Source organism: Erigeron canadensis, chromosome 2 (assembly GCF_010389155.1).
Source record: "Erigeron canadensis isolate Cc75 chromosome 2, C_canadensis_v1, whole genome shotgun sequence".
Lineage (NCBI taxonomy): Eukaryota > Viridiplantae > Streptophyta > Magnoliopsida > Asterales > Asteraceae > Erigeron > Erigeron canadensis.
In genome coordinates, this window is record NC_057762.1 from 37,132,143 (window position 1) to 37,152,139 (window position 19,997).

The 19,997-nt window shown below is 32.7% G+C and overlaps 2 protein-coding genes across 3 annotated transcripts; one reads left to right on the plus strand and one right to left on the minus strand.

Moving 5' to 3' along the window:
• Positions 1-1,224: 1,224 nt before the first annotated feature.
• Positions 1,225-8,193, plus strand: LOC122587001 (protein MICRORCHIDIA 2-like). 2 transcript variants are annotated; one of them, XM_043759057.1, is made up of 18 exons: positions 1,225-1,514; positions 1,623-1,713; positions 3,659-3,693; positions 3,970-4,048; positions 4,152-4,241; positions 4,387-4,462; positions 4,551-4,629; positions 4,710-4,838; positions 4,917-5,015; positions 5,106-5,207; positions 5,297-5,443; positions 5,791-5,883; positions 5,959-6,010; positions 6,089-6,200; positions 6,296-6,527; positions 7,267-7,349; positions 7,660-7,702; positions 7,910-8,193. In XM_043759057.1, the coding sequence occupies exons 1-18, from the start codon at positions 1,398-1,400 to the stop codon at positions 8,006-8,008; spliced, it is 1,758 nt and encodes a 585-aa protein (XP_043614992.1). In that variant the 5' UTR covers positions 1,225-1,397; the 3' UTR covers positions 8,009-8,193. The 2 variants fall into 2 exon arrangements, with proteins under 2 accessions (XP_043614992.1, XP_043614991.1); XM_043759056.1 differs by having other exon boundaries at positions 1,639-1,713.
• A 9,549-nt stretch (positions 8,194-17,742) lies between these two features.
• On the minus strand, positions 17,743-19,997 carry LOC122589792 (protein EXPRESSION OF TERPENOIDS 1). The gene is made up of 2 exons (XM_043762116.1): positions 19,277-19,997; positions 17,743-18,269 (listed from the first exon to the last, which is right to left on the minus strand). Exons 1-2 carry the CDS (start codon positions 19,971-19,973, stop codon positions 17,917-17,919), a joined length of 1,050 nt encoding a protein of 349 aa, XP_043618051.1. The 5' UTR covers positions 19,974-19,997; the 3' UTR covers positions 17,743-17,916.

Genomic DNA, 19,997 nt, shown 5'->3' on the forward strand with positions numbered 1-19,997 from the left:
ATATTGTAGTAGCTATAATGAAATATATATAAACTAGTCTACTTTATAATTTATAGGAGAAGCAGACATAACCTTGAATCGTGATGATGAATGGCCTACATTATCTAAAGGTACATGATCGAACGCAAATGAATAATGCAATGCAAGTCGAAAACGATGTCAATGACTTATATTCCACGTGTCTTTGTCGAATATCAACAAAATATTGTCTACATCCAATATTATTAATTCATAAATACCAATATACTGTCCATCAATTTATATTGGTATGCAAAATGTCATGTATTTATATAAAAAAATGATTAACTAATTTAATTTATATATCTGAAAATCAATCTAAAACTTTAACAATTTGACACGTAAAATTTATTAAGTATCTTTTTTAATATTAGCATTTGATTTTTGGACTTGTCATCTAAGATTAAATATCCTGTAATGTCTAATATTTTTTAGTAATAATAAGTTGTAGTTTTATGAGGTTTGATTAGATAAAAGATAACCATCACATTCTATAATTCCCTATAAAATATATTAATGCATCATATGTAAATAATGAGTTGATAATCAGCTAAATATACATATTATATTCAAATTAATTTATCAATTACATTTTTATTAATTGTTTTTAAATTTGAAGGGCTAATATGAAATTAATTTTTAAAAACTTTTTGTAACTACAGAGACTATTTATGTAGTTAATTGCATAGATGTTATCCCTTTGCTATATATTAATATACGACGGAAAATGCCTGCGTATTGTGGCGGTGATATGGTAGGGTGATAGGTCATAATAGGTGATAAGTCATATAGTGTGATAGCCAAATACTTTATCCATACAAGCTCTGCCCTCGCAAAATTCGTCGAAAGTATATCGAATGACATCTCTAATGAAATAACATTAAATTTTAAGAACACTCATACATTTTTTATAATTTATCGATATACGGTTTTTGAGATAAAAGATTGTGAATGAATTAGATGAATAAAATGATTTATAAAATGGGTGGTTGAGATTCGAGGAGATAGAAGAAAATGAGTGATTGAAATTTAAGGATATTATAGATATATTAGCTAAAGATATTAAAATTTATGAATAAAGAAAAAAGGTATTTTAAGTACTTTAAGTCATGAATTGATATTTTTAAAAAAGACAAGATGCTTTATAAAATAGCGTATAATTGTGGAAGTCAATAGATATAGATATATACTCCTTTTCTTTTTACTCCGTACTTCGTACCCGACCCGATAAAACATTTGACAAAAAAATAACCAGATTTTCTAGTTGTAATCCAAAACCCTAAAATCACAAAATCAAACTATACAAATCCTTCGAAATTTTGAGAGCTAGTCTACAATGTCAAGGTTTGCAAAAAACTTCGTAAACATTGACGTCAGTGATGATGACGATGAAGTTGTGCCAGAAGTTCAAAACGACGACCGGCGATTGGAGAATCGTAGTTTTTGGAAAGCCGGAGCTTTTGACATCGGCCCAACTAAATGGACTCCTAATCAAGGTCTATTATATATACATACATATATTGTATTTATATTTTTTTAGGGTTTCATAAAATGTTGTACAGTAATTATTTGCTGTTTATATAGTAATGTGGGTTCAAATGAAGCTGAATGTGTTTGCAGGTGAATTGGAACATGCTCGAGTGCACCCGAAATTTCTTCACTCCAATGCAACTTCACATAAATGGGCTTTTGGAGGTCTGACTTTTAAACTTCTTTCTTTTTTTTTTTTTCATTTGAGGAAATGTTGAGAAATGATAGTTTAGTTATATTAATTAAGGTTGTAAAACTCCCCCGAGTCGGCCGTGTACCCAAAATAAACTCCTAACCCCCCACCTTGCCGAGTCGAGTCCGAGTCACGGGTTCTCCAACTATGATAATGACAAAATGATGATGAAGCGTGAATCTATCAACTAATCTAACGTTTAATTTCCAAGTTTGAATTATTATGCTAATGTTTTTAAACAATTATGTTTATATTTGAAGTTTGGAATATATTTGTGAAGTTCTATTACATATAATTTTAACTATACGTATGTTTGTATATAAAATTCCAATCCGAGTTCTCCCCGAGTTGAGTCCGAGTCTCCAAAAACTCCTGACTCCCCCCCTCGCCGAGTCGAGTCTGAGTCACGAGTTCCCTAATTATTAATAGAGCTTAGCTTTAGAAAGAGTGTCTATTTTATTATGACTAGCACAGTACTCGCGCAATGTGGTGGTGACGAATAGTTACCAACCGTTTTTTTTAACAACATTTGTTTGCTACGTTGTTGTATCTATGGTTTTCGGAGATGTCTGACCGTGGCCGATGGTTATTGTTGTCGTGAGTGGGTGGTGGTATAAGAGAGTGAGAGGATGACATGTTACATTCTTATTGGGTGGGATGAGCCGATGAAGGGGTGACCAGTGATGTGCCACATAATCTTATCACTTTATCAGGTGGTGGATTAGAGGGTGATATATCAATTTCTTTTATGATCTCTTCAATCTTAAAATGGGGTGGGGAAGTTGTTTTATGTTACAGTATAGAAGTATATGTAGCTGGTTTATGATCCACTTTTTAAGTTACCTCATTAGAAATTAAAGTCTGAGTGGTTTGGATAACTTATTTGATACGGAGGATATCTAGATGAATGTTAATTGACTATGAGATGATTCCTTTTTACGAATATACAATACTATATTTTTGTTAGGTCAAGATACTTTATTCTTGTGCTAAAATATACAAGAGCTTCATTTAAAACACAATGTTCACTCTAAAGTGATCTTGGTCTTCTTTTAGTTGCCATGACATTATGAATCAGATTATGATAAAATTTATATTCAAGAAGAGACACACAAGAGGAGAATTTAATTTTGTGATTTCGTGAATTATGACATTAAATTTAGGATCTTAATTGTCTCGCTGTCTTCCACCTTGTTGTTCTTTACCATTGATCTGCCACGGATTTTTTTTGTCTTGTATTTATATTCGCATGCACGCTGACATGGTTACCTCAATCTCAATTCATTATTTTGCACCAACCAAATAGTAAAAGTAAATAGAAAGACAAGTCATATAAAAATTTGTGATGTCCCTAGGAGCATTCTGAAGGTTTGAAGACCATAGCCACACTCACTAACCCAAAGACCCACCTCTCTTGTACTTTGGTAGTGAAGAATGGATAATTTAGTCTATTCATGTAATCCCCCGAAACCCAAGTTACTAATGAAATTTGACATTGTTGTAAATAACGGCCTTAACGGCCGTTATAACGGTAACGGAGGTCCACCGTTACGTTAAAGGGGTTGGAGGGTAAATTTAAAGGTCTGAGCCAATAAAGGTCAAATAACGGATTTAACGGCCGTTATAACGGGATTTAACGGTTGTTATAACGGGATTTAACGGTCAAATAACGGATTTAACGGTCAAATAACGGATTTAAGGGTCCTTTTTGACTAATTTTGTTAGGATATTGCTAATATATATATTTTTTTATATAAATTCCTTTATATTTTATAGTCTCCGTTATAACGCCGCGAAATGTAATTTAACCTTAAAGGTCGTCCGCCGCGAAGGAACCGCCGACCGTTATTTACAACCTTGAAATTTGATTATATTATCAAGAGTTGATACTAATAGTGTAACTGTATCCTATTGCAGCAATTGCGGAGCTTTTGGATAATGCTGTCGATGAGGTAAATATTGGTTTAGAAATGACAAGAAATTCATATAACAGATATAAGAAATGTATATTTTATTAGTTTACTATTACACAGCTCATGAGCTGCTTTTATGTAATAGAAGCCACATTAAAGCATATAATCCCTGTCCAGTTCTCGAATATTAAGGTGTTGCATTTACATGTACTTGCTATTTGGCAACTTTATATCCAGAACTATAAGGGTGATATAACACATTGCTATATAGAAAATCAATTGTATGACGTTATGGTTGTCAACCTTGTGTAACAGATCAATAACGGAGCAACTTTTGTGAAGCTCGATAGGATTTTCAGCAAAAGGGACAATACTCCTGCTTTACTTGTTATTGGTACCATTCTTGTTGTATTTGACTAATAGATTAATTGTTATAGTTTTTCGATTGGTATGTATCAGTCTCCATGTTCATTCAGTAATCTGAAAAATTGTGTTAGACGATGGAGGTGGAATGGATCCAGATGGCATTCGGAAGTGCATGAGCTTGGGATACTCAACAAAGAAGACAAACAACACAATTGGTCAATGTAACTATCAAGAACCATTATTTTGTTATAATCCTCTAGTTTGTCTAATGCAGAGTATTAACTTACAAGAAAGATTAGTTAGATATTTCACAGTTGAGTGTGAATTCAATTTATCTTGACAACTGGGAGACATTTATTCTTTCAGACGGTAACGGTTTTAAGACAAGTACCATGCGGTTAGGAGCTGACGTGATTGTTTTCAGCCGTGCATATCGGAATGGGTACTATTTCGATGCTGGTTGATTCTTTAATCGAGTTCTTGGAATCGACAATTATCCCCTTGATGTTTTTTGTTATTATATTTTGTAGCCGAGCGACGCAAAGTGTTGGTCTCTTGTCGTATACGTTTCTACGCAGAACCGGTCAAGATGACGTGATTGTCCCAATGGTAGACATGTGAACTCTTCATCTTTATTTAAGTTCATGCTTTATATTTTTATTTTAGTCTTATGTATAATCTCATTGCAGATTGATTTTGATATCTCAAAGCATTGGCCAGAGCCTATACTATATGGCACTCAGGATGATTGGTCTACTAACTTAAAGACAATTCTTGAATGGTCCCCATTTGATTCACAAGATGACTTATTTCAACAGGTTTATTTGTGTTCTATACTGAATATATTTGATGATCTATAGTATATTAGCTTTCATTTCAACATTTAACTTTCTCAGTTTGAAGATATTGGGTCACATGGGACAAAGTTAATCATATTCAACTTATGGCTCAATGATGAAGGCGTCTATGAATTGAACTTTGATGAAGATGAGGAGGTTCTATATTTGTAGACACCAGTTGAGCATTTTAATGACATGACATATTCAAACCATTGTTAAGTGTTCTATATGTATGCTGATATATAGGATATAAAATTGAGAGACGAAGCTGCTCGTTTGTCTAAATTGAGTAAGAGAGCAGCGGATACACAAGCACATATTTCCCACCGTCTTCTTCATTCATTAAGGGTGATTATAATCCTAAACTGTTAAACTATCTATTTGGTGTCTTCGATTTGTTGAGTGATGTTTTATGATATACAATGCTTCTTTTTCAGGCATATGCATCGATGTTGTACCTCAGAAAGTTTAAAAACTTTACAATATTCTTACGAGGGAAACCTGTAGAGCAGTTCAGCATGGTTGATGATCTGAAACACAAAGAAGTAGTCATCTACAGGCCACAGGTTTCTTCAGTGAAAGAGGTAAACACTGCATTGTGGTTTTTTTTAGGCAATTTATAACACAAATGGGTTGAAAACAATAGCATTACTCTTGTATAAGGAATGCATAGATTTTCTTTTGAACTTATTAGTAATCAAATAAGCAAAGCTGTTATCCTCACTACTCACATGAAAATGAAACAATAGCAAATATACATTTCTCAAGACCGTTAAATAAGAAGAATTAAAGAACGTGTGGTTCTGTCATTAGTTTAGTTAATCGTATGCACCAGAAAGTACTGTTAGTTACTTTTTGTTTTCCAATACTTTTTTTTAGTGTCAAGTAGTTTTTTACCCGTCTTTTTCCTAACCTACTCAACCTTATATAGGCTGTTGCCGAGACAACTCTTGGATTTATCAAAGAAGCACCGGCTCTTGGAATCACTGGATTTAACGTATACCATAAAAACCGTCTTATTCGGGTATGCGTTTCTACAACTGCGACTTTGGTTTAATTTTAATTGCTTTTAAGATTACATTAATACAAATTGTTTCAGCCCTTCTGGAAAGTAACTGCTGAGGGACATTCCAAAGGATATGGAATAGTTGGTAAGCATATGCTCTTCTTAAGTTATAATTTCAAACAGTTCTCTGTACAACATGCATTCATTGACGGTGTTGTTGCAGGTGTTCTTGAAGCCAATTTTATAGAACCAGCACACGACAAGCAGGATTTTGAAAGGTCATCTGTGTTTTCAAGGCTGGAATTGAAACTAAAACAGATGCAAATGGACTACTGGTTCGTAATTTGTAATGGCCATCACACCAAGTTTTTGGGTATTACAATTTCTGCTTTTATCTTTAGATGATAATAAATAATCGTCAACAATACAGGAAACGGCACTGTCACTTAGTTGGGCACCAAATGGATCCAACTTACATGCGCAAACTACAAAAGACTTCAGATGTGCCGCATCAAACAGAAGATGAACAGTTTGATCGATCTTTTTCTGGTCCTGCTCCTAACCCAAACCTTGATTTGAGTAGTTCGCAGATGGGGACTCGTAGCAGAACTGCTTACAGCAATGAGGCACCCATAGTTCGGGCACCTCCAGGATTTGGAACTGTAAGTCACACTTGTCTTCTACTTGACATCTGTATGAGGTTGCAAAATGGGCATGTCATGTAGGTTAAGTTATGGGATAAAACCGGTGATTTTCCTTGTGTGCATTGGTTTGGGTCGACCTGAAAATTTTTTACATTGGTTTGGGTCGACCTGAAAATTTTTTTGTCCAACTAACATCCATAAGAAGATATAAAAAATAATTATTATGTTAAATTTAGTTATGACGCAAAATGATCTAGGATTTTCAATTCATTGAAATTAAAAATACACTTTGGCGTGATAATGGCCCATGTATCCTTATGCTAGCTTATTTTTTTACTCGTTTGACTCATTAGAAAACCTACCTGGATCAAGACACTCAAATAATTTGTTTGAAATTGCTATCTTGAGTTGATACAGTTGGTGGCTCATGCAAAGATCATATTTTTATCTATGTATTTATATTGTAAATAATAATACTATTATTGTTATTATTGTTTTTATTATTATTATTATGCATCCTTCGTTCATCATCTATTAAGCATCATTCATTTTTCAATAATGATTAACCTGTTGCTCCGTATTATATTAGATATTTAGATTATTAAAGTGTTATTTGGTATGACACATTTTGCCATATTTGATATGATATATATTTGATTGGTGAAATTAGGCGGATGGGCATCTGCGCAGCTTTCCAATTCTCTAGTTTTAACAAAGTTTTTAATAGAGATTGATCGTATTATTGTACTTGTTATAGGGTACTAATCAAGAAGTGGCATGTGGAGATGATTCAAGGCCTATTGATCAAATATGTGATGAGAACATCGAACTATTCATGAGGTGACTTTATAGTTTGCCTCTTGTATTTATTATCAAACTATTTTAGAATCAAGTCTATAATTGTATAGTTCTAATTGATCCCGTATAAAATTTGGTTGAGATTAGATTAATTTTTAACTATATAATATTATACTATTAATCGAAAATATGGTACAACAATTGGATGGGATCAGTACTCTTTTAAGCAGCTATACTGATTTCAAAGACTAATTATGAAATCTATATCTGACCGCATTCTGTTTATTTGTGCCCAGTTTAGCTTGGGTTTTCTGTTAGTTTACTCACTTACTCTTATGAGACTCCTTTGCAGGTGTGAAAGATATGTGCAAAGGGAGAATGAGTTGAAATATACGGTAGGTGCAAAGTTTGATTATGTTTACCATAGGTTTATTTTAGAAATTGCAAAGGTGATGGGTTCGGTTAGATTGATTAATGGGTTTAGTAGGCCACATGTCAAAATGGTTGAGCTGAAATGGGCTATTTAAGAAACTGTTATTGAACTTTAGTAACTTAATATCAATACTGACTTGAGTTTTTGTATCGGTTGTTGATGGCAATAGGTGGAGGATTTAGAGAAACAGGTTGCAGAAACCAAAAGAAAATGTGCTGAACTTTCTTCACGTCTCGAGCTTCTAAGGAGGCAAAAACTTGTAAGATGAGAAACATTGACATGCAAGTGCTTTCTCATCTTCTTTTCTACTTGAGCTCATACCGTAGGGTACTTTTGGGTCTTTTGTAATTTGGTTAGTTAGCTTCTGGGTATGTTGCTGGATTTGGTTGTCGGTGTACATAAATGGCTCTTTGATCCTAACTCTTTCACAAATGTATGTTCCTTTAACATCCACTTGATGGTGCCGCATTGTAGGAGTTCTTGTGGAATGTATATTCGTTACGACTTTAGAACGACATATTGGACTGAATATTCTAGAAAAAATAGACAGAAACCCCAAAGCTTATACTTTGAGGTCCAATGAGCGAAACTCAAACAAACATGACAGTTTGTCAAGGGTACAAGTGGTTTTGTTTTAGTTAGTCGCCAACCGGATAGGCCTAGTTAGGTCCACATTTAGAAACCAAGCAAAACTACATTTGGGTACTTTGTACTTTTCCTTAAAGCCACCTTTTCGTAGTATGTAGGGGGACCGGACCATAAACATGCATGCTTCGTGATACATTGCTTTCTTTTGCCCATCCCTCGTAGCTTCCTAGGACAAAGACAGTTCCTTAGCTGAATCAAATATTTTAATGAGAACCAACTGAAAAAGAAACACTCAAATCAAGATATTCATGTTCAATTCTAAGCATGGGATGGACGTGATGTATTAACGTTGGTATGAATGTGGTTTCTGAACATTAATGCTGCCTGGGATTGATCATAAAAAAGGTGCATCAAAGAGAAGTGACCAACATGGACAAAAAGAGATTGAGACATATATGGCATATCTGTTTTGATTGGTATTAGACAAGATGGAAGTCAAATAAGGAGAGTTGCGGCGGTCCTAGGATAACACACTATCAAATTGTGTCCATTAACTGGTTTGATCTAGCTTGGGGTCCCATTTTTACTAAAGCTGGCTCTAAAAGTTTTTGATAGTCAACTATAATCAATCTGGTATAAAACAAAGATTTTACAGATATAAATGTCATCTCAAGAAAATAGAAATAAGTTATAAAACGATTCACATTTTGATGTGAAACTAACAAAAATGACATAAAACCCAAAAAATAGATGATAAGCAAAATTGGTGTCATGTATTGGAAGGGATTAATGAAAGTTCGGATTTTCAAATGCATGTTTAACTTGTCATAAACGACAAAGATTCATACATCTAAATTCTAAAAGGCACTAATTTTTGTATCTAACTTGAGTTATCGCCACCGGCCCACCGCCAACACCGTCCGTCGCCGCCATCACACCGCTGTTGGTGTTGCGCGGGTATCGTGCTAGTTGTTATATACGATGATGGTTTTATAATGGCATTCCTTTATTTTTGTTTTTTTTCCCAATACTAGTAACCCTTTATTGTCGCAAGTTTAACTTAACCCCTTTTTGTGAAAAGAATTTTTTTGGTACTTCACCCAACCAGCTATTATAAATACACATGTAGATTGTGAAGTGCTACTCCAATCGACACTGAAAAAGAGAGGAAAAAAAAACACTTTCTTGCACACCAAAAAAAATCCAATTTTAATTTTCCTACCATTCTAGCTTTTTGTATTCACGGTGATCTTTTTTTTTTATCCTTTAAAAAAGACAACTATAAGCGTTTTTTCTAAAATTATAATGCACCAAGTTTTAGAAAATTAGGCTATTAAAGTATTAATGCTTCTTATCGTGTGCTAGAATGGAAAAATGATGCAAATTGAGTTACTAACTATAAATTAGGGCGATGCCCCAAAAATGAAAATTTGTTGCATCACATTAGAATGATAGTGCATCATGCATGTTGATAACTGATAAGATGAGTATGATTAAGTTGTAAGTTTTAGTGTATGATCAATATTTTTGATTAATTTAAATATGTTAAAAGGTGTACACTGATGTGTTAAAGTTATGTCTGAAATTTAATATGCAGCGGATTAGAATGGGATAGAGCCCGTAAAAAAGATGCATCAAAGTGTTGAGAAAAGGTTCATCATGTCTTAATTATCTTTTTGAGCGATATATATAAAACGATGTCTCATTCATATAAAGTTCAACTCCTACAATTCAAGAACAGCAAAAATAATGGTCGAAAGTCTACAAGTTTAGTGTTTTTGATAGATAAAGTTTATGTCGGTGATATGTAAGGTTCAAAATGGCAAAAGACAACACAAAAAAAAAATATCTAAAGCCACAAAAAATGAAGCAAAAAAAAGAAAAGAACCAGAAGAGTATGGCAAGACTTGTTTCAAAATAAAAAACACGCACATTCGTTTCTATGATTTATTTATATATTAGAAGAAACAAAAAAAATTTACTCGTTCAAAAGAAAAATAAAAAAAATGAATGTGTTGGAATTCAGCCCATCAATTTTCCCTATTGATTTAAGTTAATTTAAATCTAATGACTCACAAGTCACAATGTTAGGCCACGCTCATTCTAAGCCATGTACTTTGTCCACAATCATACGTAATCTTGTTAAAATGTATACAAGAAGTTTAAAAACTTTAAATGTACCATTTGATAATCAAAATATAAAGATTATAGATGAAAATATTGAAAAAGAATATAGTGAAACCATACATCTATAATTAGTTGATTAAAAATATTATTAATTCTAATTTTGATTTTATGTACTTGTATCTATACTATATTATAAAACAAATCCATTTTTGAACTTTTAACTTTTCAACATTTAACATTCATATAATAACATTATAAAAAAAAAATCTAACCACTCATTGTTTGTTCTCTCCTCAAATCTCAACCACTTATTTTTCTCTCTTCTCCATAAATCATTTTATTCCTCTAATTCATTCAAAAGCTACACATCGATAAATTATAAAAATTATATGAGTGTTTTTAAATTTTCATGTTCTTTCATTGGAGATATCATTCGATATACTTTCGATGAATTTTTAAATTCGAGGGCAGAGCCCAGACGGCTAAAGCATTTGGTTATCACACTCTATAACCCATCATCTCCTATTATCTATCATACTCTATGACCTATCATCCCCACCATCTCACCGCCGTAATGCGCGAGTACTTTGTCTCGTCATTTCTAACAAACCACAACTAACTTATTTGATTTTGAAGGAAATAGTGAACTCCATCAATTCTTTTAACACTCATTTTTAAATGTTTCCTCCATCTAAATTTATACCCTGTTATAAAACAAACTACTCTCTCTTCTTTTCAACTCTCTACATTTAAAAAACCCAAAATACTTTTAATTTTTAACACATTTCTTACTTACACACTAAATTTACCTAATATATCACTAAAATATTTTCCAACCATATTTACTATTTATCTCATTTATTCATTAATTTAAATATTTCAATATAATATCTTTACAATACTTTTAATGAAATTATTTACATAAGATACATCACTTAACCATAAAATAACTACACTACCATTTACATCAATTACTTTTAAATTAATAATATTGTTACCATCACCATCACCACCCGTTGCCGCCAACACTGATGCATTGTACGGGTACTCATCTCATTCTAAAACATATAGGCCTGTCACACAACAAACAACACTAATTCCAAATAAAGAAATAAAATCAACTTTCACATGTTTTCTGTAATAAACTTTGTAAGATAATAATTTTCTTATCGTATTTATATATTGAGCAGGATCTAGTACTAAATCTTATCCTCTTAATTAAGAATTAAAAGCAAACCGTACGGACTAGATTAAATTAATTAATTAGGGATTTTGCGTATGTGTTTGTGTATATATAGACAATGGACCACCCTGATTGGAGAACCATCGCATGTGTTTGGAATCTAATTGTCATAACATTACAGCAAATGTTTGACATCTTTGTTCATAAATTTTACAAATTGACAGTTATAACTTATTAATAGTTTTGATTTTAAGGTTTGTAACTTTGTATAATATTGTAAAAAAGCATACGTATACGTAAACTATTTATCTTAGTTGTAGTGATTGAACATCTAAATATCTAACAACCATATATATAAAACACATTCATGATCAACACCTACCAATATTCCTTGTTAATGATTATAGTCTCATGTTGTCCGTTGAATATTACTCTAGCTTTTGGGACACGTTAATGGTTCAAATTGTCTTTAATGAATAAATTATCTTTTTTAAATAAAAAACATGTACATCAATTACATACATCACTTGACATCGCTATCATCGCATGTAATCGTGATGGTTTGCTCCTTTGAATAAAGGCCAACAAATAAGATTGGGGGTACAAATTAGTAAAGTGACTCATCACAATTCCTTGTTGCGGTAGTTGTCTAAAAGATGATTAGCAAGTTAGTTAATTAACAAACTAAAAGTTACCTCATGTAATCTTTACACACACTTGTACTTTAGTACACTCATACTCCCTAAGCTTGTATTAATTAATTACCTAAACGCTAAAAGGCTAAAACATAGACATATATATAATGAGCAAAGCACAAAGCTTGAAAAATAATTTAAGGATTCTATCAAACAACAACATAATTCCAAATAATGCAATAACTACTATGAATATGTATGAATGTGTAACTATTTAAAGATGGTTTTGGTGAGTACCCACACCAGAGTACAAACATCATTTAGAAGTTATTATCTGTGCCACATTATATATGCACGTCACGTAAGCTAAAAGTTAAGACGACCCGGCCATACCCATGATCATCATCTTAATTACTCAAAATGAGAAGTGACCTATATATATCTCCAAGGTCTTTTTGCCACCTATATAGTTCACATATAATTTCCCGAAGGGGTTAAAAATTAGCTAGGGTAGTGCAATTATTACTAATTAAGAACCTTCTTAACTTGTACTTTAACCACAAGCTCGAGTAGTAGATATAGTAATGTACTCGTTTGAAAGTTTAGACTTGGTTGAAAGATAGCTAACACAAATTTAAGCATTTAATGTCGTTTGAGGCAACAGAAGGGAAAAAAAAAACGAAAGAGATGTAAGGTCTTAAGTTTTAAAGACAGGTGGAATATAATGCTTTCTTTGTTCTTCTCTTTTTTATGAAATTTTTGTACCCCAATTCTCGAACATCGCTCCTAGAATAAAGGGGGTCTTCGTTGACTATATATCTGTGCTAGCGAGCTAGCTAGTTAGTATCGTTTTATTATATTTTTTTGAAAATGCTAACTACTCTTTCAAAGTTATCATTAACGTAGGTAAAAAAAAATGATGAGTATCTTCTTTATTAAAATCTCACATTCCAAATTTAATGGTAAACTATTTAATTTATACAATTATGACAAAAAAAAACAACTATTGAATAATAAAAAAATTATACCTTCTATATCAAAATCTCACATTTAAAAACTATACCTTCAATATACATTTTAATTAGATCATAATGTACAGTTCTACGCTAACGATTTCATATGTTTTAATTAGATCATCTTACATACCTGCATAGATAATTAAAATAAATTATTTGTGATACTTGTAAGTCAGAAATTTAAACATTTTGACTGGAAGCTTTCAAGCCTAAGTGGACCCTTCCCATGGATTTGCTCCCACGGGAATATTCGTCTTCTATGCATACCATTCAATTATTTATTTATTTTTTAACATTTACCATTCAATTATATAGAATTGCATTAAAAGTTCATAAAACAAACATAGCGTTTAACTAATTATTATTATTTAAGTATTTAATAATACATTAGTCTGTCAAAATCGAGAAAATCATGTTTTTTGTTTTGTGCATCCATCTTGGATGCATATTCATCAAAATGACGCATCCAACAAAAAACGTGATTTTTTTGATTTTGACAGATCAATGTGTTGTTAAACACTTAAATAATGATAACTATTTATGCACTATATTAGTTTAATGGACTTTTAATGCATCAAAATGATGTTTTAAGTGTTCTCACCGTTCTTATTTTAAGAGTATTCTTACTGGGGTGTTACCATATATATATATAGAGAGAGAGAACGGTAGTATCCATCTAGCAAAGTACTAGATGACAAGAAGAGTTACAATTCCAATTACAATATCTAATTGTTCGACATGAAAACAACCAAACCTAGACGTCTTGAGACTTGAACTGCGAAGTAGACAAAAATGGGCAAAAAATCTGGCCAATTATTATATACTTTTTGAAACTTGAAAGACAGTAAAAATTACATTACATAAAAGGGTTAGTTTAAATATTGTTAACATAATTTAATTTGACTGTTACGCTTCAAATTCAGAAGGGCTGGATAATTTTTTTATTATGTGTTAAATTGAAAAAATAGATGGTTTACTATGCAGCATATAGGATTTTCCCTTCTATACTCCTCTATAAAGCATATTGCTTTTTTTATTTTTAGAAATTAAGTATTTTTTCAGTATTCCCATAATACCCTTACACCCCTACCTTCTTTCTAATCATTACACGATCTCCTCGACCTTCTATCACCCTCTGCCGCCACCCTCCTTCTCCACCACCGCCCTCGATCTCCACCACCGCCTCCCTTTTATATTGTCCTCGTCTTCTAGCCGCTGCAACGCGCGAGCACCATATATGACAACAACCATCATAATAGTGTATCGATCGGTAGCTTGGACATTTCTATGTTTGGTTACGTTGTATAGATATGATGACACCATATATGATATATATTCTATATGGTCAAGGGGTTAGCATTACAATCAGAGTCTAAACAATGAGCGAGAGTAGTGAGCAACCGAGAGCATTAAGCCTTGTGAGAATTTGAAAAGTAACCGGAGGCTGGCCCAAGTGAAGCGAGTCATATTTCCTAAGTGAGATCCATCTTCGAAGGAAGATATCGATCATTGGTATATGCGTGTAACTTCGAGAGGCGAGATCAAACCAAAACAATTCATTACCGAGTTTGAGTGTTACATATTTAGGAAGCTAGGAGAAAGACCATCAAAGGTCCATCAATGGATTTAATAACCTAGTACAAACTTTTTTTCCACGCGATGCAAGTCATTTTACAGTTTCCCTGAACTTGTCAATGATCGGTATAGTGACTTGTTGGAAAAAAAAATTCTAGTTCCGATCCAACACATGGAGAGAGTGCGAGATACAAACAAGGTAGTTGAGAGTCATGGCGAACAAGAATTGAGGGAAGTGTTGAACGTTAAAATGAGAGATTTTAGGGGAGGGGGAAGAATGAAATGGAAAATGAAAAGCAAGAAATATGTTTTCAAGTTTTCTATGGAAATATGAAAAACATTGTTTTGTGTTTTCTTGAAAAATATTCTTAGCAAACTATAATTCGAACGCGTTTTATGTTTTTCAGGTTTTTTTGGAATACAAAAATGATAAACAAAGGTGTTTTCCGCAACCAAACGTCCCTTAGATTTTCTATTTTTGGAGAACTTTATCTTGAGACCGCAAGATTAAATACATATAGATGCATGTAGAATTGAAACACCATTAGCTTCTTTTTTTTTTCCTTACACACGACTTAAAATGTAACATATTTGAGAAAAAACGTTAGGGTTTATTTTACATGTCTACGAACTTATTCTCATATGAATTAACACAACTTTAAAGTTGTATGCTGTATCGGTTCTTAACATTTTTCTTAAATTGACAAACTATCCTTATCGATCCTACTCTTACTAAATGCTTAGAATGTAACTCATGACTTTTGAAAGTACCTTTTTTTTTTAATCCATGAATGTCAACATTTTAGGCATGTCTAATGTTACCAGGTAAGTCATAAACAGTATATTTTATATTTTTCTGTATGTAAATATATGGTTTGGGAAATAAATTAATGTGAAACGTTGCATCAAAAATATTGACATTCACCTAAGGATGGATATGGCACAGGGGAAGATAATGTAAAAGATGAAATTTCATGTCGCAAGCACAGTGCACTACTGTGGATGATGAAGTAGTAGCCGGGGCAGGACTGTACATCATATCTTGTCAATCAATCATATATGTTATACTCCTTGATATTTATTATTGGTTAATATCTTAATTAAAAATCTAAATATATATACCTTAATATCACTTAAGTATATTAATCCATCTTGACGAGAATAAACAAGGATTATGTGATATATTCTCTTCATCAAACCTTGTCATTAACCGTTGTTATGCATCTGTCAACTTCATTAACTTGTTTATGGAGACAAAATGCACATAGATCGGCGATGGTCACTTTTCATAACCTAAATCCTAAGATAAATCAGGTATATATGAAAAAGACTAATGGTCACATTAGAGCCTTAGTTAAATGGAGAGGAAGAACCGCTTGAACCATATATGTATTCCCCACAAAACTAACACCGATATTTATCTTTTACATATATACGCAAGAAATATGAAATTAGACATAAAGTTGCAGCTAGAGTTACTCTGCCAAAGACATCTAAAAACGAAAAGCTTCCGTTAACAGTTTGTTGAAAAGCAACAACTTATAGTTTTAATTAAAAGTTACAGCTACAACTAACTAATTTGCCAAAAGAGGATATAACATTGTTGATTTCATCATTGTGACTAGGATTTATATAGAAACATATATATATATATATAGGCACCTAAAGTTAATAAGGGAGTAACTTGAGAAATTGAATTCCAAAAGACCAATACCGAAAAAGAAGGTAATCTATCTGCGAATGATAAGGTAAACAGTTGAATTATATGCAATTTTAGGAAATTCCTTTGGATAGAGCATCAGCAAGTCAGCAACTAGAACTAGCAAAAATGAACTTTTAATAAGTTTTTATAATAAAGACAAAAATTATTGTTATAAATGATGGCTCTCTGTTACTCTTATGTTGCTCAGTACAAAATATTATTGTACCAGTAATTTAAGACTACTGCATTAAACGTACATGAGCCAGCTATATTCTCTTGTGTACGTACTTTTTATTTGTGGCTCAATGCTTGTTGGAACCAAGAAGAGTCAAACTCTAAAGCCCCTCACAAGGACGTGCGTGGTTCTCTCTTCACAAAACAGTAAACTCTACACATGAATTGAAGAGAGATCTGTTTTTTTTTTTTTTGTGGCTCGATGCAACCAACAAGACAAAAAGGTCAAATGTTACACATATCTGTTTTTTTTTTAACAGAAACTCTACTACTAAATTACACACGGGTAAAAAAAAAAGAAAAGACTATTTTATTGTTAAAAATTGAACTCTGGTCTCTATTTCAGAAAACAAAGAGTCTCTACCAAATGAGCTAGTTTCACGTCGGTTACACATACTTGTTAACACCCGTTGGAAATATATGTTAATAAAATACAACGGGGCAATGGACTTAGGCCACATATATCTGGATCAAAAAATATATATTGACCGATAAATTTGACCAAGGAAAAACTCACCCGTCACATGCTATACAAAATGAGATGGGGCAGACTTTAGAAAGAGAATGCATATGTTTATTTAGGATTATAGCTAGTTGTCTTCAACTCTTCATGCATGGCTGGAGGGCTGAAAGAAATGTGGAATAAAAGTGAAAGGATTCCAGCTTTTTAGCGTAAATGAAGGAAGAAAGAAAGAAAATTTTTCGGAACAAATTCAAACCACGAGACACACAGACAAATTATTGAAATTAAGAAACCAAATAAATCATTTTTTTTTAATTCAAAATAACAAACAAGGAAAACACCAAAAAAAGACATTATGGACAGAACTCCTAGGACTTGTCTGCTACTTAAAAATGCCCCATTACTACACTATGCTAATCAAGAATTTTAATTATACGACAAAAGTATAATTTTGGACCTTAAATTCAACTTTTGCATCGATATGTGTCGCATAAATAGAATAACAATATCATCACATCCTTCATTTTACTAGTTATAAATTGCAGGGTGTGACATTATAAATAGGCCCAAAAACAACACTAATTAACAAGTCCAATTTTGTGTGTAGAAGTCAATAGTAGTTGTTCATATTATTGACGAATATATGTAGTTAATTAATCTCTTGAAATTTGATGGAAGAATTGCGTACTCGTCATATAATCGTTGCCACCAAGAGAGGGATATAACGAATGGCCGATATAATTTGCAGCTGCCGTTGAATTTCCAGGGGACGCCGTGGTGAGATGTAGCTGCGGAATCCCAGCACTGCCACCGGACGAGGTTTCTCCCCCCATATATTGACCTTCCGGGCCTTGATCATAAAGTATTCCTTTGAACATATGTCCGCCTATGTTCACCGCGGCTTGATATGCAAATTGATCGTCGGTTTCATCTATCGAGCTTACTCTTACGCATCTAAAATTCGCCGCCGTCGTCACTTCCGAGGGAAAATTGCCCACTTCCAACCCTAGTTCAATTTCACAAACCAAACCAAAAAAATCGTTAGATAAATATATTAGGGCATAGTGAAGATATAGTAAAATTATTAAATATCGGATATTGTATGCACGTTTAATTTAAGGCTGGCTTGTCTTGTTATTAAAACTATATTATATATAGTGTATATGGTACAACATAGATTATATAAAATATAAAACGTCTTAATCATCTTCATCAACTTTCCCTTCTCCCAACCATTTCTCATGATCACAAGATGGCATTCCAGAAGTTGATTATCTATTTATCAAAAATCAATACTAACTAACTAATAATCTGATTCATATTCTAGATGTTCATATTAATATTACTAATTCATCTGTTGTAAAGAATTAATTACACAATAATGAAACAATATGAGTATACACATGTTAAAGACATCAAATGCCATTATTTTTTAACTAATGACACCTCATGAAAATATAAATTAAGACTGCATAAGATCTGAGTCTAATTAAAAAAATGGAAAGCTTAAAACATTACCATATGTAGGTTTTATTAAAGGAAACACTTAGGTTTCTTGATTATACACATAATTGGAATGCAATCATTTGGGAAGAAAATATATATATTAATACAAAGATTCTTGATTAACTTTTTTTTTATATATATAAAATTGGTGTATTAGTCTATATATATATATATTAAACTAAGCAAAAACAATATAACAAACGGTCAACTTTTCTCCATAGCCTGAACAGGAATCCTTCTCCGATCACTTGTGAAATGATATAGATTTTCTCCATTGATATATATATAATATAGATTTTCTTTTTTCAAAAACCATGAGAATTCTCAAATTATATATTGATAACATGTTGTTTTTTTTCATTCATATGTGAAATGATATAAAAAAGTATGTTGTAGAAGAAACTTTTTTCAAAAAAGCCTCTTGTGAATGAATATGTTCACGTTTCCACATGTAAGTAAACAAACGAATATATATAAGGTTTTGAAATATATATATATTATTCATACCTGTTGAATTGTTGTAAGCAAGAGCAGTAGATGCAACCGGATGAACCAAACTAGTAGTGTCATGATGTTGTTGATCTTGAGCTGATCTTGTTCTTTTAGAAGCAGCTGGAACAACCCGGCGACGGTGGTCTGGTGGTTGTTGTGAACCACCGGATGATGAGTGAAATTGTTGTCGTTCCCGGCGTTTAGCAGCCGGAACCCATGTGCTTTTCACGTGGGTTTGGCATTGAAAACCTCTACTTTTGCAACATGTTCTACACCTCATATGTGGACAATCTTTCTTAGCTTGGTTTCCACAATCTTGACAACTCACACCACCACCACTAGAACCGCCGCCGCCGCTGCCGGTGACACCATGATGACCCATCATCACAAAAGCAGCAGATCCCCATGTAGATTCATCTGAGAAATTTATTAGCCTTGCATCACCACCACCACCCATTGAAGATGCACCACCACCTAATGGATTATTAGGTGGTTGTTGCCATAGTTCAAAATCTTTAGTGATGGTGGTGGGACGGTGGTCATTGGTGGTGCTGGTGTTTCTACTAGTAGTACTATATAAAAACCAACTGCTGGATTCAGTAGTAGGGTTAGAATTTGGGTTAGAATTATTATTAATATTATTAGGGTTTTGTTGATGTTGTTGTTGGCTATGATGATAAGAGGCAGATCCTAATGAAAAGAAACCAGCCATAGCTTCTGATACAAGATTATTATT

What these genes read in the sequence shown, in the direction of transcription:
- LOC122587001 (XM_043759056.1), top strand. Translation starts at nt 1,355, where the DNA reads ATGTCAAGGTTTGCAAAAAACTTCGTAAACATTGACGTCAGTGATGAT. An exon ending in GTCTTCTTCATTCATTAAGG is followed by an intron (nt 5,208 to 5,296) that starts GTGATTATAATC and finishes CTTCTTTTTCAG; the next exon opens with GCATATGCATCGATGTTGTA. An exon ending in CACCTCCAGGATTTGGAACT is followed by an intron (nt 6,528 to 7,266) that starts GTAAGTCACACT and finishes TACTTGTTATAG; the next exon opens with GGTACTAATCAAGAAGTGGC.
- LOC122589792 (XM_043762116.1), bottom strand. Translation starts at nt 19,973, where the DNA reads ATGGCTGGTTTCTTTTCATTAGGATCTGCCTCTTATCATCATAGCCAA. An exon ending in TGCTTACAACAATTCAACAG is followed by an intron (nt 18,270 to 19,276) that starts GTATGAATAATA and finishes AAATTGAACTAG; the next exon opens with GGTTGGAAGTGGGCAATTTT.